At 43.4% G+C, this 27390-nt stretch overlaps 1 protein-coding gene across 1 annotated transcript in view; it reads left to right on the forward strand.

Moving 5' to 3' along the window:
- The window catches only part of PHLPP2 (PH domain and leucine rich repeat protein phosphatase 2), a 75104-nt gene that overhangs the window by 21049 nt on the left and 26665 nt on the right, over positions 1-27390 (forward strand). Inside the window, exons 3-6 of the mRNA XM_038754446.1 lie at positions 2229-2362; positions 19491-19681; positions 20191-20316; positions 21805-21959. Of these exons, the coding sequence (XP_038610374.1) occupies positions 2229-2362; positions 19491-19681; positions 20191-20316; positions 21805-21959 (606 nt within the window). The remainder of the gene's footprint in view (positions 1-2228; positions 2363-19490; positions 19682-20190; positions 20317-21804; positions 21960-27390) is intronic.

A 27390-nucleotide genomic window follows, 5' to 3' on the forward strand; every position in this document is an offset into this window, starting at 1 on the left:
GAAGCATTCTTGTGCACTTTTGACTTTTGGTACCAGTCTTTCTCTCCCTTCTCCCTTTTTTGCTGTCGTCAATCATCAGTGGTATTTACTGAGCCCTGTACTAAGCGCTTAGGAGAATACAACACAGTGGTAGATTTGTTCCCTGTTCACAGCAAGTTTACGGTCAGTCTGCCACTTCCTTTTGATTTATGGGAAATTTATTTGTCAGGCTGTTAAGCTTTTAGAACTTTGAAACGCAAAATTGAGATGTAAGCAGCTTATAGCATTTCCCTCCCCCACACCCACAACACCGTTTAGGAGTTGAGTTTAATGAATAAAGTGGAATTAATACTCCCCTGTGTTCGTTTCTGGTAGGTGTTCTTGAAATGGTACATAGTATAATTACTATATTTAGTAATATATATTTATATTATATATAAATATATATATTTATATATATAAATATAATATATATTATATATTTACTATATAAATGGTACATAGTATAATATTTATACTAAAGTAAGGTGAGGGTCCTCAGAATTTTTCCTAGGGGAAACACCTGACTTATCAAAGCAACCCACAAAAGAAAAGACTGAGATACGCCAGTATTTATAGAACTTATGTTGGCCCAGGAAATTGCTCCTTTGAAATCTTCTTATCCTTCTGAAAGTTGCACCCCTACTAATTCTCCAGAAGAAATAGAAAAATTTCATTCAAATTTATTGTGGAAGGCAAGTTACTGAGGGTCTTAAATCTAATGATCAGTAGAGTTCGATACATTCAGTGCTGCATTAATCCTGCTTTACTGCAGCAACTGCTCCGGACTCCCCTCTTCCCCTATATTTGGGGGTGACAGTGGATTCATGGAATGGGAGCTGTGCTACTCTATCTCTGCTCCTCAAATCCCTTTCATCCCCCACATCCTGATTTCTTCCCAGCGGCTCCCGAAATACCAGCTCCACGACATCGGCACTTTTACTCCAGACTTTACTAATCCAGCTTTAGTTAATCCAGATGGTGGAAGAGAGCCACATTTAATGTATGTTTTAAAATTGGGTTTTAGTAGAATTCTGTTTTTCCGTACTGAATAATTTGAATAGAGATTGCAAACACTCGGTCTGCTCTTCTTTTCTTTGGTCTTGCCCATAACTTACTTTATCTCTGGCTCTTTTTCGAGAATTACGGTCAAGACAGACTCTTGCTGTTGTCCTGTTTTGTTTCATTTACACTTCCTCAGGCCTAATGGAGGCTCAATTCATTTGTAATTTTATAACCCACGTGGGTAGTATGCATCATTTCATTTTGGACTGTGGCCTCCTATGACTAGTTAGTTGATTACTTCTGATTTAAATGCCATTCTTTGTTTCATTAGCATTTTCCAACTCTTTAAAGCATGGACTCCCTTCCCCGCTTCCCCTTGCGATAATACAGTACTTAATATCTCCTCACATTTAAAACAAATCTCTCTTAACCATTAACATCAAATAACAGTTTATTTTCTTAAAATTAAATCACTTTAATTGGGGCTTGTGTAAAATAATCTCATTCTGCTCTGTTTCTAAAACATTAGCTTTTTCCAATTTTGGTGTCTCTGAAAATTTTCCAACTCATGAGATGTCACTGCCATTCATCATTATTAAGCACGTTTCAGAGTACATTGTCTTGGCAGGCTGTCCCTTCCATCACAGTTCACATCAGTTATTTCAATCTTGTCATAAATCTTCCTTTGGAATTTGGGAGTTTTAACAGTGACTTAGTGCGGTATCAACACTGAGGTGGAAAGTGAGCAACATCACATGAAGGTAGTGATATCAGGAAAAAAGTGTCACTGCGAATTCTCCCTGGTTTGTCTTCTCAGGGCAGCTTTTGTGAACTCTTTTTCTCTTTGCGTTTCTGGTTTTTAGGGAAATATAGTTTTCTGTTAATCCAGTGGGGTGGGAGCCCACCACTCTCTGGGTTTATCACTGCTGGCCAGCGGCATCAGAGGGCCCTCATCGAATGCAGATATGCTGGGCTACTGGATCCAGGAAAAACATCCTCTATCCCGCAGCTCCTAAATTTTTATGTAGACTGATTATATCTTATATTGGTCTTGGGAGTGGCAGATTTCTGGCAGAGGTGAAAAAGTCTTTTTTTAAGTGAAAATTGGGGATACAGGTGGACACTGTGTTTGTGCTCTGTAAAAGTGCCTTAACTGTATTTACTTCTCCTCCAAGTTAACCTCATTATTTGAATTTTATCATCAGGAGGCTGGAACCAACTGAAAGACCCCTACAGATTGTTTATGAGTATTTGGCCAGACTGGGATTTGAGGATCCTGTGCGCATTCAAGAGGAAGCAACAAATCCTGACCTAAGTTGCATGATTCGCTTTTACAATGGTAAGAACTCAGCCCTCGAAGTAATCCGGCGGCTTAGTGAATGTGCTATTTTATAGAGGTATGCCTATTGACTTTTAAATATATCATTTGTCAGACTTGCTCAGTTGCATTGTACTTGTTTGGAATAAGATTTTAAAGCTGTTGTCCAAAACTTTCTTTGAAAGGTGAACCAGAAAAATCTAGTTTGAGATGCCAGTAATATGATAGCCACATCAGTTCCTTCCTCCTAAGATGTGGGACCCAAATAGGATACTGATTTGCTTAGTGTCAGAATTTTAAAAGCTTTGTAGAGGACGCAGTCTGCCACCAGTCATGGGTAAGTACTTAATTCAAACCAGTTGATGATAGTTGGATAACTAATAGAATTACTTTAGTGGCTTTCTTGTAATTTCTATATTGGAATAACTGGTAGACATATGTCTTGGAAAAGACTGGAATATCTTCTTCCTAGATCAAGATTGTTTTAAAAACCCAAATTTCTTTGTTAAATTTAGATTTTGAGCTCAAGTGGCATACTTAAATTGTTTCTTCCGACAATTGTTGATCATAGGCCCGGTTTCCCGGTTTGTCTCTTGTTCCCAAAATGAGTAATGTCCTGATTATGCAGGATATCTCTTCCACTGAATCTTGTGGCCATCTTGCCTACTGGTCTGTTGTCTTTGAGGCATGTTTGGTGTCCTGAGTTACCCAAGTTTGTGAAAAAGGTGTAGCTGACCTGGCAGCTCAGGGGGCTGTGCCGCAGGAAAACAGCCATGTCTTGACGATTACCGATGCCTGCTGCCAACCTCGCCCCCCACATATGGCACGTATGGCTGTGAACAGACCTGAGAGATGGGGTCAGCATGACCTTAGGTGGGAAAACAGTGGAAGGGAAGTGGAACTCCCTCCTTGCCATGTACTTCCTGAAGACAGGCCATACAATCAATCGGTTGTATTTATTGAGCCCTTACTGTGGACAGAGCATTGTGTTAAGCACTTGGGAGAGTGCGGTATAACAGTGTTGGTAAAGTTGTTGTAACATTCCCTGCCCACAACAGACTAGAGGAGGAGATAGGCATTAATATAAATAAATGATGGATATGTATGTAAGTGCTCTAGAGCTGAGGGTGGGATGAATAAAGGATGTAATCCTTGAGAAGCAGCGTGGCTCAGTGGAAAGAGCCCAGGCTTTGGAGTCAGAGGTCATGGGTTCAAATCCCCGCTCTGCCAGTTGTCAGCTGTGTGACTTTGGGCAAGTCACTTTGCTTCTCTGTGCCTCAGTTCCCTTATCTGGAAAATGGGGATTAAGACCGTGAGCGCCCCATGGACAGCCTGATCACCTTGTAACCTCCCCAGCGCTTAGAACAGTGCTTTGCACATAGAAAACGCTTAATAAATGCCATTATTATTATTATTAAATCCAATTAGAAGGGTGATGCAGAAGGGAGTGGGAGAGGAGGAAATGAGGGCTTAGGCGACAAAGGCCCCTTGGAGGAAATGTGCTTTTAATAAGACTTTGAAGGTGGGGGATAGTGATGGTCTGTCAGATATGAAGAGAGGCCAGAGGCAGGATGCGGGCAAGAGGTTGGCGACCAGAGACGAGATTGAGGTCCAGTGAGTAAGTTGGCATTAGAGGAATCAAGCGTGTAGGCCGGAGTGTAATAGGAAATCAGGGAGGTAAGTTTGGAGGGGGCAAAGTGATAAAGTGCTTTAAAGCCTCTTGTTAGGAGTTTCTGATTGATGCGGGGGTGGATGGGCAGTCACTGGAGGTTCTTGAGGAGTGGAGAAAGAAGGACTGAATGGTTTTGTAGAAAAATGATCCAGACAGCAGAGTGAATGAAGTATGGACTGAAGTTGGGAGAGACAGGAGGCATGGAGGTCAGCAAAGAGGCTGATGCAGTAATCAAGGCGGGATAGGGTAAGTGCTCAGATTAGCATGGTTACAGTTTGAAGAGGAAACGGTGGATTTCAGCGATGTTGTGAAGGTTTAACTGACAGGATCTGGTGACAGATTGATGGGTCAAGGATAGCGCCAAAGTTACGGGCTTGTGAGACAAGGAGTCTGGTGATGCTGTCTATAGTGATGTGGGAAAGCCGGTGGGAGGACAGGGTTTGGGTGGGAAGGTAAGGATTGGATGTGTTAAGTAGCGATGTCCTGAAGGCAGGAGAAAATAAGAAGGAAACTGCAGAGAAGCAAAGAGGCCAGGGCTGGAGATGTAGATTTGGGAATCATCCTCATAGAGACGGTAGTTGAAGTCATGGGAATGAATGAGTTCTCTAAGGGAGTGGGTGTAGATGGTGAATAGAAGGGGACCCAGAACTGAACCTTGAAGGACTCTCCCAGTTTGGGCGTGGCAGTCAGAGGAGGAGCCCATGAAAGAGACTGAGAATGAGCAGCCAGAGAGATAGGAGGAGAACCAGGAGAGGACAGTGTCAGTGAGGCCAAGGTTGGGTTCCAGGAGAAGAGGGGTGGTCTACAGGGTCGAAGATAGCCGAGAGGTGGCTTGTCTTGTCTTATGCTGACGAGTCGTCTCCGACCCATAGCTACACCGTGGATACATCTCTCCCAGAACGCCCCTCCTCCATCTGCAATTGCTCTCTGGTAGTGTATCCATAGAGTTATCTTGGTAAGAATACGGACAAGGTTTACCATTGCCTCCTTCCGCGCAGTAAACCCGTCTCCACCTTCGACTCTCTCCCGTGCCGCTGCGGCCCAGCACGGGTGAGTTTTAACTTGTAACAGGTTGCCTTCCACTTGCTAGCCATTGCCCAAGATAGGAAAGGAATGGATAGGCCTCTGCTTGACTCTTCCTGTAGTTGAGACTGGTAGAGCACTGGAAACTCTTCAGGTACGACTCTGAGAGGGGTGAGAGGTGTAGGATGATCAGGATGGAGTAGAGGCTTTGGATTTGGCAAGAAGGAGGTCATTGGTGACCTTAGAGAGGGCCATTTTGGTGGAGTGAAGGGGACAGAAGCCAGATTGGAGAGGTCCAAGAAGAGGAGGAGAGGAAGTGGAGGTAGCGGGTGAAGGCAATTTTCTTAAGGAGTTTGCGGGGGGAGAGGGGTCAAGGGAGGATTTTTTTTAAGGATAGAGGATACTTGAGCATGTTTGAAAACAGTGGGGCAGAAGCCATTGGAGAGCGAAAAGTTGAAGATGGTGGTCAGGGAGTGAAAAGGAAGGGGGCCAACTGTTTTGATAAGGTGCGAAGAGATGAGGTCAAGGAACAGGTGGATGCTGCTTGCCTCTTCACCAAGCAGTCTTGTGAAGTATAGTTTTTTTAAGTCAGTTTAGGAATTGGTTTAATCTTTTCAGATTTTGGGAGTGACCTGCCCACTGTGGTCTCCCTTTTTCATTCCTTTTATCCTTTGGCAATGTTCCTCCTAAAATTTTGTCTGGCACTGTAAATGCTGTTAAAATGTTGGTGGCTCACCTGTCTGCTCACATTCCGCCAAATTCCGTGGTTTCTTGTAACTGATCTATTTCTTTTTCTATCTTAGTGTTCTAGAAGGAGCATTTAAAATCCATACCAAGGGTGTTCCCACGAAAATTCCAATGTGATATTACATCTAGTAATTAGTACTGTGTGCTTTTTCCCTGTTAAGGATGTCTCTGGATAAAAATCACGTCCATTAACATCCAGTAGTCGTTTGGCTATTTCTGAACTCTTACTGGGACCATGTTGGCTACTGTCAGGGTAGTCTACCTCAGAAAATGTTATTATAGGGCACAAAAACTACCTTGTTTATTTGACCTACATTTTATTTTACTCCAGAAGTGTGATTTGATACTAATTTACATATAATTTTGAGGAGTCAGTGTACTGTGTCCAATCTGTGATTTCTGGGGTTTTGCCAGGTTATTAGTATTCTTTACTTTTTAATTTTGGAGCCTAACATTATAACCCAGACGCTTTCTTTTGTCAGTTTTGTAGTTTTTTAGTTTCTCTGAGTCTCCGTGAATATAAAGTATTCAAAGCGAGGTGAATTTTTCCAAAGCTATAATTACTATTACATACCCTGAAAATTGGTGCCATTTTTCTTGCCATTATGTAAAATCTTATTTAATGGATAAATCATGGGCAGAAACAAATTAATTTTGAGTAAATTTTGAAGCACTATTTTAATTAAACCAATGTATCTATTTTTATTATATCTTATTTGTGTATAGGTTAGTAATGTGTTTACTGCTGTTTTGATACATTTTGTTGTAATCAACAACCCTAGCACACTGTAAATCTGCTGCTGTTTTTTAGCCACTGAACAACACTGTCCTTGTAACTTCCTTTATTAGCTTTGTGTTGATCATTTTCTGAGGGAAGAAACCCCAACGATGTTGAAGTGTAATAAACAGAGTCTCCTAGTCTGTGTTATATTGTCCTGTTCATGAGACTCCCCTTATTGAACTTCATGTATGACAATCCTCCTGCCCAGAGTGTACTTCCCATTTCTCTTTGTCAAATAATGCCCCTTCCCTTTTTGAAAACTCGACTAAAGACGTACTTGGGTGCTCCGTGACGTCTTTCTTGATGAAAGCCACCTGTGTCCACTTACCCCAATTATAATAATGGAATTTGTAAATATTTATGGCATTTTGCTATTGGCTGGGGTCGATACAAAGCTCTCTGACTCATTTTTGAAAAAATTAGATTTGACCCCAAACCCCCACCAACAAAAAAGAATTGAAATTTTTTCTTCTATTTAACAGAGAAAACATTGTCTGGGCAACAGATAGGATACATAAATCAACTTATGTTAACATATTTGTCTGTATCGCCAGTGTCATAATAGGATATACTATCTAGAAGGTTTTCACCATTTTTAAATGACATGGTTTTGTTTTTTTTCCCCAGGGAATTTCCCTTCTATCTTTATAAAGGGTAGAGCTTCCTCAGGAAAACTGGTTCTCCTGGTCAGTTTTGGCTTATTCTTTGTGCAAATGTCATCATTTTTCTCTGGTGTACAGACCTCACCTAGAAGCTAAGATTTCTCTAGGGTAGAGGCCGTACATGGAAGCCAAGAATAAGTTTCAAGTTGACAATGAAGTCCAACACCCTAAATTGAGCAAGGTTGCCTTAACGTTGCTATGTCTACCAACAAATAGATGTGATGTTTGAGTGTTTGTTTAGCCATTTATGTGCATTTACAAACAGCAAAAGGAGAAAAATTACTGAAGAAAAACTTTTGTGAATCATAAATTTTTATCTGAATTTTTTAAAAGGATGATTACTATGTTTATAAAATGAGCTATATTTAGAAAACCTTGAAAAATATTTATAAAAACTTGAAAAATCCTTGCACAAGGTATATTTTAAGATTCTCCAACACAAAGTCTATGACTTCCTTTTTCTCTAGTCCCCGTGAGTGTGCAATCAGTGAATGCTCCTGCCAGCCTAGTATCTGGAACTATCATCTTTCATGGGTCAGCAAGTTTTAATGTGGTGGCCAGTATTTCAAGCTTTTATTTGAAAGATTGGGCTTTCTCACATTCAAAGATTCATCCAAACAACCCAAAATGAAAATTACAGAAAGCCAACAGTATCAGAAATCTAAGTTCAATCGTTGATAAATCAGTAGTGAGCAAACCAGACCCGCAGCTCTTCAGAGTTAGTTTTTGAGGTTTAGGATTTGGTTTAGATAATCAATTTGTCATGGCACAAGCTTCCTAGTAGGAGTTCTTGAAGGTATTAGTAGTGACCAACTTAGACGCTTTTTTGGGCTGAATTTTACCTCCTGGAGAAAAATGACTCATCTGCCACTCTCTTGTTGTCACCTGAAAATTTGTTGACAGTAGTGTGCTTGTCACATAGCTAGATCCTCAGTCTAGCCCCTTCAACAATACAGGTAAAGATTTTGGATTTCAATCGATGGCCCTTATTCTCCCCGGCCTATTTCTTTGTACACTAATCGTACTTAATGTCCAGGATACTTAGTATAAAGCTGAACAAAGTACAGGCGAATAGTTCTCTCTCAGAGGGGTACATGGCAAGCTCTTAATCTTAATGAATTTACTGCAGCAGTCTGCATCTCATATGGAGGCGTCTCTGTCCTCTTGATTGCAATAAACTTTTTTTTGTGGTATTAGTTAAGTGCTTACTGTGTACCAAAGCACTGTATAAACTAATCAGATTGGCTACAGTCCATGTTCCACATGGAGCTCACAGTCTTAATCTCCATTTTACAGGCACAGTCCCTGTCCCACATGGAGCTCACAGTCTTAATCTCCATCTAACAGATGAGGTAACTGAGGCACAAAGAAGTGAAGTGACTTGCTCAAGGCCACACAGCAGACAAGTGGCAGAGCTGGAGTTAAAACTGTCCCAGGTCCTCTTACTCCTAGCCCCATGTTTTATTCACTAGGTCATGCGAGTTCTCCGGTTGCCCGTCTCTGTACTCTCTCTCACCTTGCTAGACTTTAGGATGGACATAATAATCAGAATGGCACACAATATCTGAAGTACAGGCCTACAGTGTTTCTTAATGCCTTTTGGTTTCTTTTCTGCGTTTCTCTGGACGAAACCCAGCATTCAGTTGGCCTTTTGATGATTTAAAAGAACAGCCAATAATAATTTAAAAATTTCTTTCCCAAGTCGTGACTGGTGCTACTAAGCCGTCATCAATCATGTAGTTGTAATTTGAGCTAATTTTCCCCTGATGCAATACCTTGAACTTGTGCACATTGATGTTCATCTACTACTTTTCTTTCCTCTTACTCAACCGTGTGAGGTCTCCTAGAGTTTATCCCCAAGTTTTTGACATTTCAACACCTAGAAGAGCCTAAGGGCAGACTTGGAAATTTCACTGCACACTCCTCTTGTAGATCATTTAAATTATGTTTATGAAAACCCATCTTAACATTGGTTTTCGAAGAACTGCACTGTTTACATTTCTCCAGTTTAAAAAGTGACCCTTATCCCTGTCCCCTGTATCCTAATCTTAACCAGTTTTATGACCATGACAGAACATTCACTCCAGTCCCTTGATGATTTCATTTTTTGTATAAGCTTTTGGTATGGAAATTTGTTGAAGACCTTTTGAAAATCTCTTCACTTATTTGTTGATCTCGTAAAAGAACTCCTTCAGTTCAGTGAGGCACTGTTTCCCCTTTTGAAATCAGGTAGCCTTTTCCCCTAAAGAGGTTGTGTGTTTCTGGTACTCACCGATCCTGAACTTAATTATCCATTCTATCAATTTATCAGGCTAGAAGTGAGATTGACTAGTCTACAATTCTCGGGATTACTTCTGGAATCCTTTTTATAGATGAAATTATATTGGCAGAACACCAGTCTTCTAGCCCATTGGCCATTTTTTTTTGGCATTTATTAAGCGCTTACTATATGCAAAGCACTGTTCTAAGCGCTGGTTTGTGACGATAGGTTGCAAACTGGCACAGAGTTCTGGAATTTCCCCTCTGAGATCCTGCAGAACTCTGAGAAAGTTTTTTGTTTCAGGGCTTGTTTTTATCAGTTTGGTCTAAAAACATCCTGTATGAGCTTTGTAATGTGAATCCTGTCCTCTGATGTGATGCTACAAAAACAAATAATTTAGATGTGAAAATCTCTCTACCAGCATTCTCAGTGGAGCTCAAACTAAAGATTCTATAGCCCTTCTTAGCTCACGATCATCAAGTGACCCCATCGACTTTCTAGTCAGGTTCTGACAAATTTCTTGTTATTTATCTGTTGATTATTAGCTTTGGCCACCCTTCCATTGTGTTCATCAAGCTCCTTTTTAGCCCTCTTAATTTCCCCCATGCCTTGATCTTTTTTGGCCTCCCAGTTAGCCATACAGTGTTTGATTGTGTGGCTTTTTTTGTTCTGGAGCACATATCTTACCTGGGCATCTAAATTGGTAATTATTAATAGCCTAGTCTGCTAAGTCATCAAATTTTTTTAGCTTCCCTTTGTGTTTGCTTATTATTAATACCACTTTGCCATATTAAAACTGGCCCATTCAAACACTGAATAATACAAGTGACTGCTATTCCCCAGCCAACTAAATGCCTTGTCATCCTTCAATAGATTCATCCAGCTCCGTTGCTTTAAAGTCTATTTTTATGGTTTGAATTAAAGTTTCACTATATTGTTTAACAATTTGAAGACCGGGCTGGGGAAAGTCAACCCAGAATGACTCTTTGTACCTATTTGCAGAGTCTGGTAATGTCCTGTTAAATATTTCTTTATTGTGTTCCTTAAGTGTTCATTTGATGAAAACACTATCTTCTTTGGCACAGAACTGGCCATCTGAGAATAGTTTAGAACATAAGAACAAAATCCTAAAATACAGATTTTCCTTGGAGGTAGTCCACTGCCTTAAAGGTTAGGGCTCAATAGGTAGAGGTTGATAGAAGTTTTCTTGGGAGGGGGGGCAAATCGTCATCTGAGAAGCAACTAGACGCTGCACTCTGTCAACTCAAATTGAAGCAAGATCTGGAGACTCTCGAGAGTTTTTGCTGGTAGTTCTTGGGAGAAAATCACCAAAAAGCAAATTTAAATTTATTTTTACAAATTACAAGCATCTACTCCACTACTCCTCCCTCGAATTTGTTTGCAGGTCGCTTTATCCTCGGCATTAAGTTTCAGGCCTCCAGTTTCACTTCCTTGGAATTATCTGTTGTTATGACCAGTTCATTATTCTTTAGGACCGTATCTCCCGCTCTTTTATAAATGTAGTAGAATTCTAAATTGGGGACCAGTTTGGTCTCCGTAAAAATAATTCAGAAGTGTCGTCTTGGTTTTTTTTTATTCTCTCTTAGAAGTGATAAAAGCTGTTCCTTAATTTACTCATTGTATTCGCCTCCGCTGTGTAATTTTCCACCTCCCCGATTGTTTGAGGTAGAAATAAAATTTTTTTGGTTCGTCACTTACCAGTAATTGTACACGGTGAAAGTGGCACACACTGGAGTAGGAAAAAGCTGTTTAGAATGTGGTAATGCTGAGGAGAAATTTCTTCTTTAAAACACGAGCACTTGGAATTAGGTAGAGGAAGAGAGTCAGAAAATGGTAACACTTGAAGAGACAGGTTCTTCAAGGAAGGTGAGTTTCTTTAATATGAGTGAGCTGTTTGGAAGTGGTGCATGGAGGAAGAGGCCGGAGCTTGGGGAGAGGGTGGTTAACATAATTTATTGAGTAGCCATTGTGTGCAGCACTTGAGAGTGCAAAAGAAGTAATAATAATAATAATAATGATAACAACAGTGCTGGTATTTGTTAAGCACTTACTATGTGCAAAGCACTGTTCTAAGCGCTGAGACCCAGCCTCCTGTCCTCTTATCTTTCTTTTCCTTCTTCCATTCTCACCCCTTTTTTTTCTCCAGCTTCTGTTGCTATACTTAATTTCCCACATAATAGCCCGTCCTCTATTTCTGGGTGTCAAAAAATATGCAAAAAAGTGAGACAGTTATGTGAGGAAAATATGGTATTTGTTTTCTTCTGTATATCTGGTCATAGAAATCTGAGTTACTTCAGCATGGCTCATCGCTCTCAGCCGATCAGATACCTGAGGCACACTTTGCTTCTGGCAGAAAACCCCAAAGCCATTTCCAAAACAGCATGTAATGTAATTAATAATTCAGCTGAACAGAATGGACTGCTCTCTTCAGAGAGATCACTTCAGATAGATTGAGAAGTTCCTACTGTCGTAAGGTTTTGATTGAACGAGGATCTGAGAGAGGAGATCACCACCATCGTTAGTGGAATTTGTTGAGTGCTTATTGTACGCCTGGGGAATCAGGCAAAGGAAGAAAAAGACATGATCCCTGTTCTCGAGAAGGATATGACTTGGACGCTGGAAAAGTACATAATACGCAATAGGCAAGAGTTAGAATAGGTGTAAATAATAGACATAAATGAGTAAATAGATCGGTAGTCCAGTGTTAGTATGGTTGGTGGAAGGAATGGGGTGGGAGACAAGTCAGGGAATGCACTCTGGATGTGATGATGGAGGAGCTGCCCCTGGAAGGCAGTGCCTGTGGTTGCATTAGGGAACTGGGTGCCCCCTCTTCCCCGGGGCGACCCACTTTTCCCACCCGACCCAGTGGCCCAGGGCTAGGACCAGTCCAACATGGCAGAGACACTGGAATTCAATGACATCTACCAGGAGGTGAAGGGCTCCATGGTAAGAAGGGGCAGGGGGGAACCAATAACAACAGCAATAAAAATTGTGGTCTTTTTTAGGAGCTTAGTATGTGCTCAATACTGTGCTAAGTCCTGGGGGTGCGGGGGGAGGGGGTTACAATGTAAAGTAGCCCCCTCCTTCCTCTCCCCATCCCCCCTGCCCTACCTCCTTCCCCTCCCCACAGCAGAAGCAGCATGGCTCAGTGGCAGTGTGGCTCAGTGGAAAGAGCACAGGCTTTGGAGTCAGCGGTCATGGGTTCAAATCCAGGCTCGGCCAATTGTCAGCTGTGTGACTTTGGGCAAGTCACGTCACTTCTCTGGGCCTCAGTTACCTCATCTGTAAAATGGGGATGAAGACTGTGAGCCCCACATGGGGCAACTTGATCACCTTGTAACCTCCCCAGCGCTTAGAACGGTGCTTTGCTCGTAGTAAGCACTTAATAAATGCCATTATTTTTATATATGTTTGTACAGATTTATTACTCTATTTTACTTGTACATATTTACTATTCCATTTATTTTATTTTGTGAATATGTTTTGTTTGTCTCCCTCTTCTAGACTTTGAGCCCGTTGTTGGGTAGGGACTGTCTCTATATGTTGCCAACTTGTACTTCCCAAGCACTTAGTACAGTGCTCTGCACACAGTAAGCGCTCAATAAATACGATTGAATGAATGAATGAATGAATAAATACGATTGAATGAATGAATGATGCTTTAGAAGGGCTCTGAAGGAGGGAAGGGGTCAGGATTTGGCAGAGCTAAATGGAAAGGGAGTTCCTGGCAGGGGACGGTGGATGAGCAGTGGTTTCAGAGTCACGAGTGAAATGCAGTTCAAAGCTTTGTTTGAGGGGGGCCCCAGAAAGTTTTGATTGGCTTGGATTTGACTCCCAGATGGCAGTTTTGCTCCAAAGACTAGGGCAGAGGGGGCATGTGCCTGCCTTGTGCCCCAGTGGGCATACATCCCACTTGGAACAAGCCTGTTTTCCAGGACAAAATTATGACAACTGGTATGGGACCTGCGCTCTTCCCCGCTGGCAAGCACCAAGCCGCCAGAGCCTCACCCAACTGCTTCCAGGAGTGGGACCAAGAAGCACTCTGGCAGCCATGCTGGATGTGGCCAGAGCAACAGGGTAGCCAAACAGAGCAGCTGTGGAGAGACTCTGCTTCCCCTTCCTTGTGATGGAGGAAAGAGAGGGGCAGGGGGTGGGGAGCGTCTCTTTGTGGAGTCCGTGCGTGTGTGTGTGTGTGTGTGTTATCCTTGTCAGGCACAACGCTGTTGGGTAGGGACCGTCTCTATGGGTTGCAAACTTGTACTTCCCAAGCGCTTAGTAAAGTGCTCTGCACACAGTAAGCACTCAATAAATACGATGGATCGAATGAATGAATGAACTGGTCAGCAGAAAAAAAATCCTTTTGGCCTGCTTAACTAGTCTTGGTTCTGCCAGGACATATGTTTCCGTGACGTGATGTAGCTAGAAAGTGATGGCAGAATTTGGGACTGCTCTTCCGGCAACGTGAGTCCGTGGGAAAGAGTACAACATACTGTCAGAAGAAACAGACGTGCTCATGTGAGCTTGCAAACAGTAATGAACACCGTGAGTAAGAAGGAGCGAGTTTTCTTTAATGTGGGGTTCTGCAAGAGTGTGACCTCCATGTTGACAGAAAGCTCTCCCTAGAATGTTTTACAGAGGGTATTTGGACGCAGTTTGCGAGGGATTTATAATTTTAACTATTCATTTAAAACCAGGAGAATCCCTTTCTGGGCAGTCTAAGTTCCCTAAAAATTTACTTTTAAATTCAGTTAATTTTGCACAGAACGAGTCCCACCCTAATTCAGATATAAAATATTTTGCCGTTTTTAGATCATCAATTTTAAAATGTATTTTCTCCAACCAGAGTATTTCACCTTCAGTTTAGAACAGGCCTGGAAAATTCCATCGTCAAAGGATTACGTTACTCACAGAAGAGTGAGTGAAAACAGAGTTATCGTGGAAGCGTCACTGCAGGCTCAGCTGTGGTTCATAGTAGTTCACTCTAGTGTAATTGCATTCCAAAGTCCAGTTTTAGCCCTGATGTGGCTAAAATCAGTTTTTGATTTCCCTCTGTATTTGATAGAGTTCAGAACTTTTCCAAGGTTCTCCTTGGTTAGGCACATGATTCTTGCAGCACAATTCTACCACTGTGCTTTTGGACTAATGCATTCCTTTTTTTTTGAGGTGTGGGGGTGGCTTCTTTTGCCAAATCAGCTAAAGAAAATAAAATTCTTTCTGACCAGTATCTTTTTTCCCAGGCTAATTGCATTCAGCTTCTTTATCCTGCTCTACTGGTGTTTTACCTAATTGCTGCAGAGACCATTTCTATGGGATTAGTGAAACACAAGCTATATCCCTGAGACTAACGTATTTTAACTGATCATCACTTCTTTGTTGAAAATATCCAAATTGATTCTATATCCATTTCTCTTCCAACTCTGTGGGGTAGACACCTGTTTTCATAGGAAGTTGCCAATAAGAAAACTTTATAATTTTTATGAATATATATAGCCCAGTGCTTCTTGTGGAATCACTTGAAACTTCTGTCCTCTGTCTTCCGATTGTGGCGTCTAAGTGCTCCCTATGTGCCAAGATGTATATTAAGCTCTGGGGAAAATGCAAGGTAACCAAGCCAGAAACAGCCCCTCTTGCAGATGGGGCTCACAGCCTAAAGGGAAGAGAGAACATATATTTAATTCCCATTGTACAGGTGAAGGAACAGAGGCAAAGTTAAGCGACCTGCCTTAAGTCTTGCAGCAGACAAGTGACAGAGCTGGGATTAGAACACAGTTCCTGAATTCAATCAATCGGTGGTATTTATTGAGCAGCACTCCATATTCACCACACCGTCAGCCCCACAGCATTTAGGATACATAATCTTATACTCTGCCATTTTCCCTTTCTGTAATGTATTTTAATGTCAGTCTCTCCCTCCAGTCTGTAAATTCCAGGTGGACAAGGATCGGGACCATACGTCCATTCTACTGCCCAGTACTTTCCCAAACACTTAGTATAATGCTCTGCTTAAGGGGTTCAGACCCAAGGCCGCGCAGCGGGCAAAGTGGGTCGGGAAAATAAGGGCTTAGGAAAGGCCTCTTGGAGATGTGATTTTAGGAGGGCTTTGAAGGTGGGGAGAGTGGTGGTCTGTCAGATATGAAAGGGGGGTGGGGGGAAGTTCTAAGCCAGTGAGGTCAACGATGAGATAGATGGGATTGAGGTACAGTGTTAGAGGAGCAAAGCGTGTGGGTTGGGTTCTTATAAGAGGTCATCATGGTAAAGTATTAGAGGAAAGCTGACTTAAAGCTCTTGTTAAAGAGTTTCCATTTGCTGCGTAGGTGGATGGACAGCCATTGGAGGTTTTTGAAGAATGGAGAGCTACTGAATAAATGTGTTTTAGAAAAACAATCTGGTTATCAGAGTGAAGTACGGCCTGGAGAGAGACAGGAGGCAGGGAGGTCAGTGAGGAGGAGGATACAGTAGTCAAAACCAGATATAAGAGCTTAAGTCACCGTGGCAGTAGTTTGAATGGAGAGGGGAGGATGAGTTCTAGAGATGTGGAGAAGGTAGAACCAACAGGATATGGTGACAAATAGAATGCGTGATTTGAATGGGAGAGATGAGCTGGGGGTAGTGCCAAGGTTTGCAGGCTTGAGAGATAGAGGATGGCGGTGGTGTTTTCAGCGATAGGGAAGACGGGGTGTAGGGTTTGTGTGGGATGATAAGTTCTGTGGAGGACGAGGGCTCCCGGGCCTGTGCTTGCTCCACCATGCTGCTTCTGACAACTGAGGATGGGTTTTTTAATTTCATGATTTACAAAGTATCATTTGGGCACAGTGATTCCTAGCGTATCTTATGCTAAATGTTTGGAGCCTTGAGATACCAGAAGAGGTGTTTTTTTGACATTCTCTTCTCAGCCCTACTCCCTGCACTATTTTGGCCAGTCTGGGTTTTAGAAAACGGTCGGTTTTGTAAGGAATTTCTTGTCAAATGAATTGACCTCTTCAAAAGGGTGCAAGTTCCCCAAAAGAGGCAAAGAAAAATATCAAGAAATGCATTTATTGTTCGAGAACACAATAGCTTTATAGTGTAATTACAAAGGGGAAAAATATCAAGGTACATCTTTAATTTAGCATTTCCTCATCTATGGTATCTTCTTTTATTGAATAGAGCTTAGTGATGCCCTTGTGTTGTTCGCTTGAGAGGCTGATAGTTTGTAGGTTTGTTATTTTAAGTATAAGTTCTCTTTTATCAGAAACTGTTTCCTGCATATCTTGTCCAGCAAACCATGCCGATGTTTGTCTAGTATGATCGTCATGCAAAAAATCAGCCTCCTCCCATGATTGTACATAAGCTTAATTTCTGCCTCCTGAGAAGTAGTAAGCTTAAAAAAGCTCAAGGTACAGTCAGTTGTCCTGTAACATGGGGTTTGCGATCTTGACATACCCTGCAGTGGAGATAACGCGTTCTGCATCTTTACCCCCTGCCTAGAATCTGCCCTTTCCTCTCCATCCAAACTGTTACCATGCTGATCCAAGCACTTAGCCTGTTCTGCCTTGATTATTGCATCAGCCTCCCAGCTGACCTCCCTTTTTTTAATGGTATTTGTTCAGTCATCCCTTCAGTTGTATGTATTGAGTACTTACTGTGCACACAGCACTGTACTAAGCACTTGGGAGAGTATAGTATAGCAATAAACAGACACATTCCCTGCCAACAATGAGCTTCCAGTGTGCTTTCTATGTGCCAGACAGTATACTAAGCGCTGGGGTAGATTCAAGTCAGTCAGGTTGAGCACAGTCCCTGTCCCATATGGGGCTTCCAGTCTTAATCCTCATTTTACAGATGAGGTCATTGAGACACAGAGAAGTGAAGTGTCTTGCTCAGGGTCACACAGCAGACAAGTGGCAGAGTCAGGATTAGAACCCAGGTCCTTCTAACTCTCAGGCCCATGCTCTGTCCAGTAGGCCCCACTCTCCCCACTCCAGTCCATACTTCAATCTGCTGCTGGGTTCATTTTTTTAAAACTGTTGGGTTTATATCTCCCCATTCCTCAAAAGCCTCCCAAGACTGCCCATCTACCTCCTCCTCAAATGGAAATGTCTTACCACCAGCTTTAAGGCACTCAGTCGGCTCCCCGACTCTTTCCTTACCTCGCTGTTCTACTACAACCCAGCCCACACACTTCACTCTTTAATGCCAACCTACTCACTGAACCTCAGTCTCATCGATCTCTCCACCTACTCCTTGCCCGCATAGTAATAATAATAATGATGGCATTTGTTAAGCGCTTACTCTGTGCGAAGCACTGTTCTAAGCGCTGCAGGGGGGTACATGGTGATCAGGTTGTCCCGCGTGGGGCTCACAGTCTTAATCCCCATTTTCCAGATGAGGTGACTGGGGCACAGAGAAGTTAAGTGACTTGCCCAAAGTCACACAGCTGACAACTGGCAGAGCCGGGATTAGAACCCATGACCTCTGGCTCCCAAGCCCGGGCTCTTTCCACTGAGCCACGCTGCCCACATCGTCCCTCTGACCTGGGACTCCTTCCCCATTAATATCCAACAGGCCACCACTCTCCCCACCTCAAATCCCAACTAAAATCACATCTCCTCCAAGAAGTCTTCCCCAACTAAGCCCTAATTTATCCTCCGTGCACTCCCGTCTGGGTCGCCTTTGCTCTTGGATCTGTATCCTTTAAGCACTTGATAGCCAATCCACCCCCACAGCACTTAAGTATGTGTCCTTATATCCAGCCATTTCCCCTATCTGTAATGCATTGTCACCCGCTCTGGACTGTAAACTGTTTGTGGGCAGGTGTTGTGTCTACTAACTCTATCGCTTTGTACAGTCCCAAGCACTTTTTAAAACTATACTTGTTAAGCTCTTACCATGTGTCAAACACTCTTCTAAACGCTGGGGTAGATACAAGTTAATTAGGTTGGACACTGTCCCTGCCCCGCATGGGGCTCATAATCTAAATAAAGGGAGAAGAGGAAAATTGAGGCACAGAGAAGTTAAGTGGCTTGCCCAAGTTCACACAGCAAGCATCGGGTAGAACCGGGATTGGAGCCCAGGTCTTCTGACGTCGAGGCCCATGCTCTTTCCACTAGGCCATGCTGCTTCCCATTCAGTTCAGTATACTTAGGACAGTGCTCTGCACACCAGAGATACCATTGATTGATTTATTACTCATCCTGTTCCTGACGTCATTCACAGGTGCACGACTGTTTTTTCCCAACATCTGTATGGAGGCAGATGTACGTCGTTGAAAGACTGCTCCCTAAATTTTTCTGGCCGTTCTCCCCCAAAACTCACAGTGAAAATGAGCGTTATGGGAAAACTGCCTACAGCGAGAGGGCAGGAGGATTGCAGAGTGTGGAAAGAACTGGAAGAGCAGATCAAGTGCCTGTGAGAAGCCTCGTTGGCAGCAGATTGGCAGCTTTGGCGTCCCCAAACAGAATCCTACTATCCTAATAAGAAATCATAGTTGCCCTATTGACAGGTATTAGTTTGTATAGTGACTGTGGTTGAGGGGAATGATTTGATCCTCCTAAGCAGCGTGGCTTAGTGGAAAGAGCTCCGGCTTGGGAGTCAGAGGTCGTGGGTCCTAATAATAATAATAATGGTATTTGTAAAGCGCTTACTATGTGCCAAGCGCTGTTCAGCTCCACCACTTGCCAGCTGTGTGACTTCGGGCAAGTCACTTAACTTCTCTGTGCCACAGTTACCTGTAAAATGGGGATTAAGACTGTGAACTTGGAACTGATAATCTCGTCTCTCCCCCAGCGCTTAAAACAGTGCCCGGCACATAGCAAGCGCTTAACAATTACCATCGTCATTATTATTATTATTTTTATAATTCTTATTTCTTGCTCGCCTTCAAAACTGAGACGGGGAATAGTGACAGATTGTAACTGTTTATAACGATTGGTGACAATGGCGGGTGTCATTTTTTAAAGAAATGATCGATGGAAGAAGAGTTTGAAATGCTGTTTTCTTTTCAGAAAAGCCCTGTCAGGTGGATCAGTTAGACAGGATCCTGCTGTCTGGGATCTATAGTGTGCGCAAGGGGAAGACCCAGCTGCATAAGTGGGCAGAACGTGTGGTCGTCCTCTGCGGCACCTGTTTGATCGTGTCCTCGGTGAAAGACTGCCAGACCGGAAAGATGCATATTCTGCCTCTCGTTGGAGGAAAGGTGAGGGGACCCCACTCCGGCCACCCACCCAAGTAGTTACTTTTCAGTAGATGCTTCTAGGCATCAAAGAGCTTCCTGCTTCACAGTCACCGTGACTATTTTTAAGAGGCAACGTTACGGAGCTGTTTGTGTGCAGCTGTATAATTTTGATCCTCATACTTACTAGTTAAGCTTGAGTATCATAAAATAGGGAAGATTGTGGGTTCTGCATTTCAGTAATAACTTCTATTTTTGCACATCCTCATTCTAGGCAGTAGTTTGCCACTATCAAGAAGTAATTACATTCTGAGTTTCTATTTCAACGGAACGATTATGAAAGGCCGTCATTACTGAACGTCAGTTTAGCGGGTCTTATTAAATGAGACGCTTCTCTGAATGAAGGATCTTGTATTTCTACCGCTGATACAACCACCTGTAGACACCAAAGAACACACTTTTGGCTTCCGTGGCTGTTAACTAGAATTGGGGGCCGTGGCTATATTGGTGGTTACTTTCTCTTCCCGTTCCAGGTAGAAGAAGTGAAAAGGCGGCAGCATTGCCTGGCTTTCAGTTCAGCCGGAGCACAGGCCCAGACGTATCACATCTGCTTTGAGTCTTTGGCAGAATCCCAGAGATGGCACCGGCAAGCATCAAAGGTGAGGTTTTAGATATTAACCTGTCTGTGTCATCGGAGAGAAGCAGCATGGCCTGGGAGTCGGGAGACCAAGGTTCTAATCCCAGCTCCACCCTTCTGCCGGGTGACCTTGGAGAAGTCAAAAATGTCCAGTGGCTACCAATCAACCTACGCATCAGGCAGAAACTCCTCACCCTGGGCTTCAAGGCTCTCCGTCACCTCGCCCCCTCCTATCTCACCTCCCTTCTCTCCTTCTGCAGCCCAGCCCACACCCTCCTCTCCTCTGCCGCTAATCTCTTCACCATGCCTCGTTCCTGCCTGTCCCGTCGTCGACCCCCGGCCCCCGTCCTCCCCCGGGCCCGGGATGCCCTCCCTCTGCCCATCCGCCAAGCTAGCTCTCTTCCTCCCTTCAAGGTCCTACTGAGAGCTCACCTCCTCCAGGAGACCTTCCCAGACTGAGCCCCCTCCTTCCTCTCCCCCTCCTCTCGCTCTCCATCCCTCCCACCTTTTTTACTTGTACATATTTATTCTACTTATTTTATTTTGTTAATATGTTTTGTTTTGTTGTCTGTCTCCCCCTTCTAGACTGTGAGCCCACTGTTGGGTAGGGACCATCTCTATATGTTGCCAACTTGTACTTCCCAAGCGCTTAGTACAGTGCTCTGCACTCAATATGATTGAATGAATGAATGAACCTCTCTGGGCCTCAGGGTCCTCACTTGTTAAATGGGGATGAAATTCCTGTTCTCCCTTCTCTTTAGACTGTGCGCCCTGTGTGGGACAGGGACTGAGCCCAATCTAATTGTCCCGTGTCTGCCTGAACGCTTAACACAGTACTGGGCTCATAGTAAGTACTATACAAATATACCAGTTGTTATTAGTAGTAGCAGTATTCTCAGAGTCCTTTTGATGCTACTGTTCAAGAAGCATCACCATTTCTTGATTGCAGGCCACATACTGGTCCTACCTGCAGCAGTTGACTCCCAGTTTTCAGCTGTGATGCAGTATTGTCCGAGGCTGTGTTTTATTTATCCTCAAAACTTTTCCTCTATCCTCCTTGCTTTCAGTTTCCCTTCTTCTGTACAACCTATAGCAGCTTTTTAGGTATCCTGCCGTCATCCACTGTCCTACGGCCATTTTTCCAACATTAGATCACGTTCTGTTCTATTTCTATTTATTTTGTTAATATGTTTTGTTTTGTTCTCTGTCTCCCCCTTCTAGACTGTGAGCCCACTGTTGGGTAGGGACCGTCTCTATATGTTCCCAACTTGTACTTCCCAAGCGCTTAGTACAGTGCTCTGCACACAGTAAGCGCTCAATAAATACGATTGAATGAATGAATCCTGTGGAATTACTTGCACTGCTGATTATGGTTTTTTGAAATAGTTATTTTTAAAATTGGTAGTAGCACAGTATCTCTAGCAGGTCTTTAAGGTCATGTCATATGCCATTATATTGTATCATGAGCTTGTAAAAGATCGGGTATCGTTTTCGTCTTTTACTTTTTTAGGTGGTGTCTCAGCGAATTAGTACCGTTGATCTCTCGTGTTACAGCCTCGAGGAGGTTCCTGAGCATCTCTTCTATAGTCAAGACATCACCTACCTCAATTTACGACACAACTTCATGCAGCTAGAGAGACCAGGAGGCCTTGATTGTCTCCACAGGTGTGTGATCTCTTTTCCCTAGTCTAGACTGTGGGATAAAATTCTAGAAAATGCCTTAGTTCGTAACAGAATGGTTTGAGTTAGGTCTCTGAGTACAGCTTGGAGATCTCCACTTGGCTCAGAGCAATATAAGTCAAGAGATTGGTTAGCGGTAGTGCTCTTGAGATATTTTTACCCAGACTATGTATCTAGTTTTCTTCAAAGTCATTTAAAGACCTTTATCATTTTCACCTTTGCCACCAGGAATACCAGCAACATGGTGTGTTCAGCCCTTTCATAGGTTTTTGGAAAGGGCAGGCAGTCATAGACTAGCTCACCCTTAGTAATAATAATAATAATAATGATGATGGCATTTATTAAGCGCTTACTATGTGCAAAGCGCTGGGGTAGATACAAGGTAATCAAGTTGTCCCACGTGGGGCTCACAGACTTAATCCCCATTTTCCAGATGAGGGAACCGAGGCCCAGAGAAGTGAAGTGACTTGCCCAAAGTCACACAGCTGACAAGTGGCGGAGCCGGAATTTGAACCCATGACCTCTGACTCCAAAGCGCGAGCTCTTTCCACTGAGCCACGCTGCTTCTCTCCACTGAGCCACGCTGCTTCTCTTGTCCCTAGCAGCCTTAGGAGGCAAGAAGAGGACCCAAGATGTTGACTCCTTTTTTTTTTTTTTATCCCCTGCTGATAGACCATGGTTCCCTGATGCTGACATGGAACCTGGTGGGGAGGTTCCTACCCTTCTTGGCCTCTGGAGCCAGGCTGGGAGTTGCTTTCACCCACTTCTGGCATCCAAGCCCAGGAGGGACCACCTGAGGCTTCTCTTCACTCTAGCCTGTCCAACCAGCCCTGGCCGGCGATCTAGGAGTAAGGCAGATATCCGGGCTCGGGAACCTCTCTGGCAGCCTTGCAAACTCCGTGGAGCCAGTCTGCAGAGCTGTTTGCAAGCTCCTGAGACCAAGGATGCTGTAGTCACTGCTTCTTGGGTAGCAGAAACAGGACATGGTGGGGATGAGGGTAGCAGTAATTAGCCTCCACCTTTCTTCTCCCTTTTCTGTCTCTGTGTTCTCCTTCCTCTTCCTATCCCCTTCCCTTTCCCCCCTCCCTTTTTCTCGGTCCCTGGACCCCTCTCCCCTTCTTCCTTTTTCTTTGTCCTTCTTTGTCCTTTTCTTCTTCTCCCCTTTCCTCAGCCCTGGGATCATCTGGGGATTTTTAGAGCCTCCTAAGGGGATTAGAGTGGGTGTTTCCACCCATTGAAGACACACCCTCTCAAAACTCCACCCCGATTTCACCCATTGCCCTCAAAAATAAAAGTTGCTGTTCCTGTAGGTGATGGAAAACAGACTATTTAAGTAAATTTATTTGTGTATAATGCTGTGTGGTAATGAGAAAATGTCCGTGTCTTACTAAGGATGAGTGCCTATAGTGCTTTATATATAGCATCAGAGAGAATTTTAAGGTCTGTCTCCCCTCGTAGTCTGTAGTCCAAACTTACGGAATTGTGTCTACTAACTCTCTTGATTGTACCCTCCCCAGTGCGTAGGTCAGTGCTCTGCACACCTAAGCACTCAATAAATACCACTAATTGATTGATTGAGAAGCTAACAGGTAGTATAGTGTTTATCTAGAAGGACTCAAAATGGCCATATGTCTTTCCTGACTCATAACTTCCAAACAGCCAAATTTGGGAGATGATATCATAGCATTCTGGACAGATAGAACACCTAATGAAGGCCAATTCAGAGAGAGGCACAGAGACCCTTTTTTTGGTGAGGCCTTCCTTTTTCGAACAGCAGCTATAAACTGTTAATTTTACCATCAGACAATTAAGCACTGGAGTGGATACAAGCAAATCAGGTTGGACACAGTCCCTGTCGCGTGTGGGGCTCACAGTTTCAATCCCCCATTTTACAGATGAGGTAACTGAGGCCCAGAGAAGTGAAATGACTTGCTCAAGGTCCCACAGCAGACAAGTGGCGAAGCCGGGATCAGAGCCCATTAAATTTTGACTCAGGTTGTGCTCTATCCCTACATCATGCTGCTTCTCCAAGTACCATATATTTCCTTCCCACAAGGAGCCGTGACATGCAGCAGAGAGAAACAACAAATCTTCAAGATTTAGACTCTTTTCTGAAGTACCAACATTTAAGCAAGTCATAAGAATGAATGATTTTTAATGCTTAAGTTAATGTCAAAATATGGAAGTGAGTACTTAGACTAAATGGGATCGACAACCTAAATAGCAATGGTTCTCCTTTGCTCCTTGAAAGAACCAAACACCGTGTGATCTTCTGCCGCCAAACAAGGAAATTATCCTGTAACAATTCCACAATCTAAACAGTAGTATCTCATGAAATGAAAGCAGCGTGGCCTAGTGGAAAGAGCATAATAATAATAATAATAATTGTGGTATTTTTTAAGTGCTTACTAAGTGGTAGGCTTTGTACTTAGCACTAGGGTAGATATGAGGTAATTGGGTTGGACGCAGTCCCTGTCCCACATAAGGCTCAGAGTCTTAATCTCCATTTTCCAGGTGAGGTCACTGAGGCACAGAGCAGTGAAGTGGTTTGCCCAAGGTCACACAGCAGATGAGTGGCAGAGCCAGGATTAGAACCTAAGTCCTTCTGATTCCCAGGCCCGTGCTCTATCCACTAAGCCACAGGGTTGAATGGGCCTGGTAATAATAATAATAATAAATAATAGTGCCATTTATTAAGCGCTTACTATGTGCAAAGCACTGTTCTAAGCGCTGAGTACTGTTCTAAGTGCCGAACTTTTGAGGACCTAGTTTATAATAATAATAATGATAGCATTTATTAAGCGCTTACTATGTGCAAAGCACTGTTCTAAGCACCGTGGAGGTTACAAGGTGATCAGGTTGTCCCACGGGGGGCTCACAGTCTTAATCCCCATTTTACAGATGAGGTAACTGAGGCCCAGAGAAGTGAAGTAACTTGCCCAAAATCACACAGCTGGCAATTGGCAGAGCTGGGATTTGAACCCATGACCTCTGACTCCAAAGCCCGTGCTCATTCCACTGAGCCACAGTAATCCTGGCTCTTCCACTTGCCTGCCGTGTGACCTCGGGCAAACAACTGCTCTGTGTCTGTTTCCCCATCTGTAAAATAGGGATTCAGTACTTATCCTCCCTCCTACTTAAACCATGAGCCCCACGGGGAACAGGGACTGTGTCCAACCTGCTTGTTGTGTTTTACGCCATACAGTGCTTGTCACATAATAAGTGCTTAGTAATTATTAGTGTTACTATTGTTGTTGTTATCATCTTTGATAGAGGGAGTTTAAAAATCACAGCAGTTGGGCATAGAGCAGAGCATCATCTGGTACACACCAAGCTCACACTGACTCTACGATTGTTGCACTGAAAAGTGGCCTGCAAACTGCCAAGGCAGCTAAATGTTAGGCTTTTGGAGAACAAGGGCATCTACAGCAACATAAATTCAGTCCTGATGGAACAAAGAACCCCAAATACAATCTCCAACTGAACAGATGAACGGGCATTGCCTTGTGATGCCGTCTGCTAGGCAGCAGTCAAGCCATGGGATGTGGCCAGGTGTAGGAGACAAAATTAGCTTGTTGACAAGACTCCAATATAAAAAATGTACATGCAGAAAACAAAATATTTTATGGTATTCAAATCAAGTTAAGGAACATGGGCAACAGATGATGGGGTCCCAAAGCAGAAGAAAGAAAAAGCTGTGAGTACGATCACCAAACCAAGAACTTTTACACATCATTAAAATTATATGACCCTGAACCGGCTATCACAGTATCTCTGTGAAGAGTGAAAAAAAATTCCAGCTTCATCATGGACAAGGAGGGAATCATTTTGGCAACAACACTTCAGCGTTTTCCTAAACAAACCCTGATGTTGAAGATAAGGCCCCGCAAAGCCCTCCCTCCCACCCGGAACTCCCTTCCCCTTCTTAACCAGGATTCCAGGATTCTTCCTATCTTCAGAGCCCTTGTAAACATCCAATTTTCCGCAGTCAACATTCCCTGACAACTTCCTCATATCCTCACACTATTTTCTCTCCCTTCTTTGTCACCTGTACTCTTAGGCCGGATGTTTAAGCTATTAGGTATTCATTCCACCCCCACCCATGACATTTACATACTCCTTCGCTCCCCCCACTTGGCATTAAATGTCTGTCTCTCCCACTGGAGATCAGTCAGCATTTTACCCTAATTCTAACGGGTATTCTCCCAAGTGCTGTGCCCTCAGTAAGCACTCTAATAGCATAGATGGGCTGCTAGCCACCCATCAACATCTGAAGACATAATGCATGTCCCACTATTGGGGAATTCACATAAGAGTCAGAGCCTTGAAAAATGGGAAATCACCTGAATCCGGTGGCATCCCTGCTGAAATCTAGCAAGCGTGCGAAGGCACACTGCTTCAACACTTACACGAGCATACGATATGGCATACTGTGGAGATGCCACCACCGTCGGTATCTTAAAGCAGAAAAGTGAAAAGTCAGACTGCAGCTAGCTATTTCATTACCCTTTGTTGCTGGCAAACTCTTAGATGGGTTACTGAAGGATTTCACTCGCCACCTGCTCCCAGAATCACTATGCGGCATCATACCACAACTTGCAGACATGATTTTCACAGCACGTCAAGATACAAAAATGCAGAGAGCAACTTCATTTTGTATTCCCAGGCTTTACGAAAGCATTTGACGCAATCCGCTGATCCGGATTCATTAAGACTCTGCGATTGCTTCTCGATGGCTTAGCTGGTCTTGTCCGCGGGGAGTGCAACGTAGGGAGTGGACACAGGTGTTGGAATATGCATCTGCTTCTCAGAAACTCGGAGCGTCCATCATCCCCAGTCCTAAGGACAGTCATACAAGAGCTGCGAGGGGCACACGCCTAAGACGACATGCAAATGGTTATAAATTACTTCCCCGAATCTTCTAAGTGCCACAGGATGTTAGAAGAAATGTTAAGTATGGTCAGCCTGCCCCAGTGAAATCCTATATACCATCACAGATTTACCTTGACCACAGAAAGACAAGATGGTACCACAGAATTCTGTTTACCTAGGCAACACCTTGATGAAAGGCAATAGACGAGGAAAAAGAAGGTCACCTTAAAAAGGGTAGCATGTCCTCGGGGAGACCATCATACAGAATGTTTTCAGACTAACCTGAAAATCTGAAGCACTGTAGTGCTGTCCAATCTTCTTTATAGTTGGGAGACCTGGACCTCTCTGTCCCCAATTCTGATTCCGTAAACAGTTCCATAATTATCACTAATGGATCACGCTCCACATCAAATGAAAAGACGGGGATCCCAAACAGTGGAGTCTGGGAATAACTTTAGACTCGCAGCATCGAAGCTATACTTTCCTCCACGCAGCTTCACTGGGTGAGATTCATGAGAAGAATGGATGACAGAAAGGTAGTCAA

Source organism: Tachyglossus aculeatus, chromosome 11, assembly GCF_015852505.1.
Source record: "Tachyglossus aculeatus isolate mTacAcu1 chromosome 11, mTacAcu1.pri, whole genome shotgun sequence".
NCBI lineage: Eukaryota > Metazoa > Chordata > Mammalia > Monotremata > Tachyglossidae > Tachyglossus > Tachyglossus aculeatus.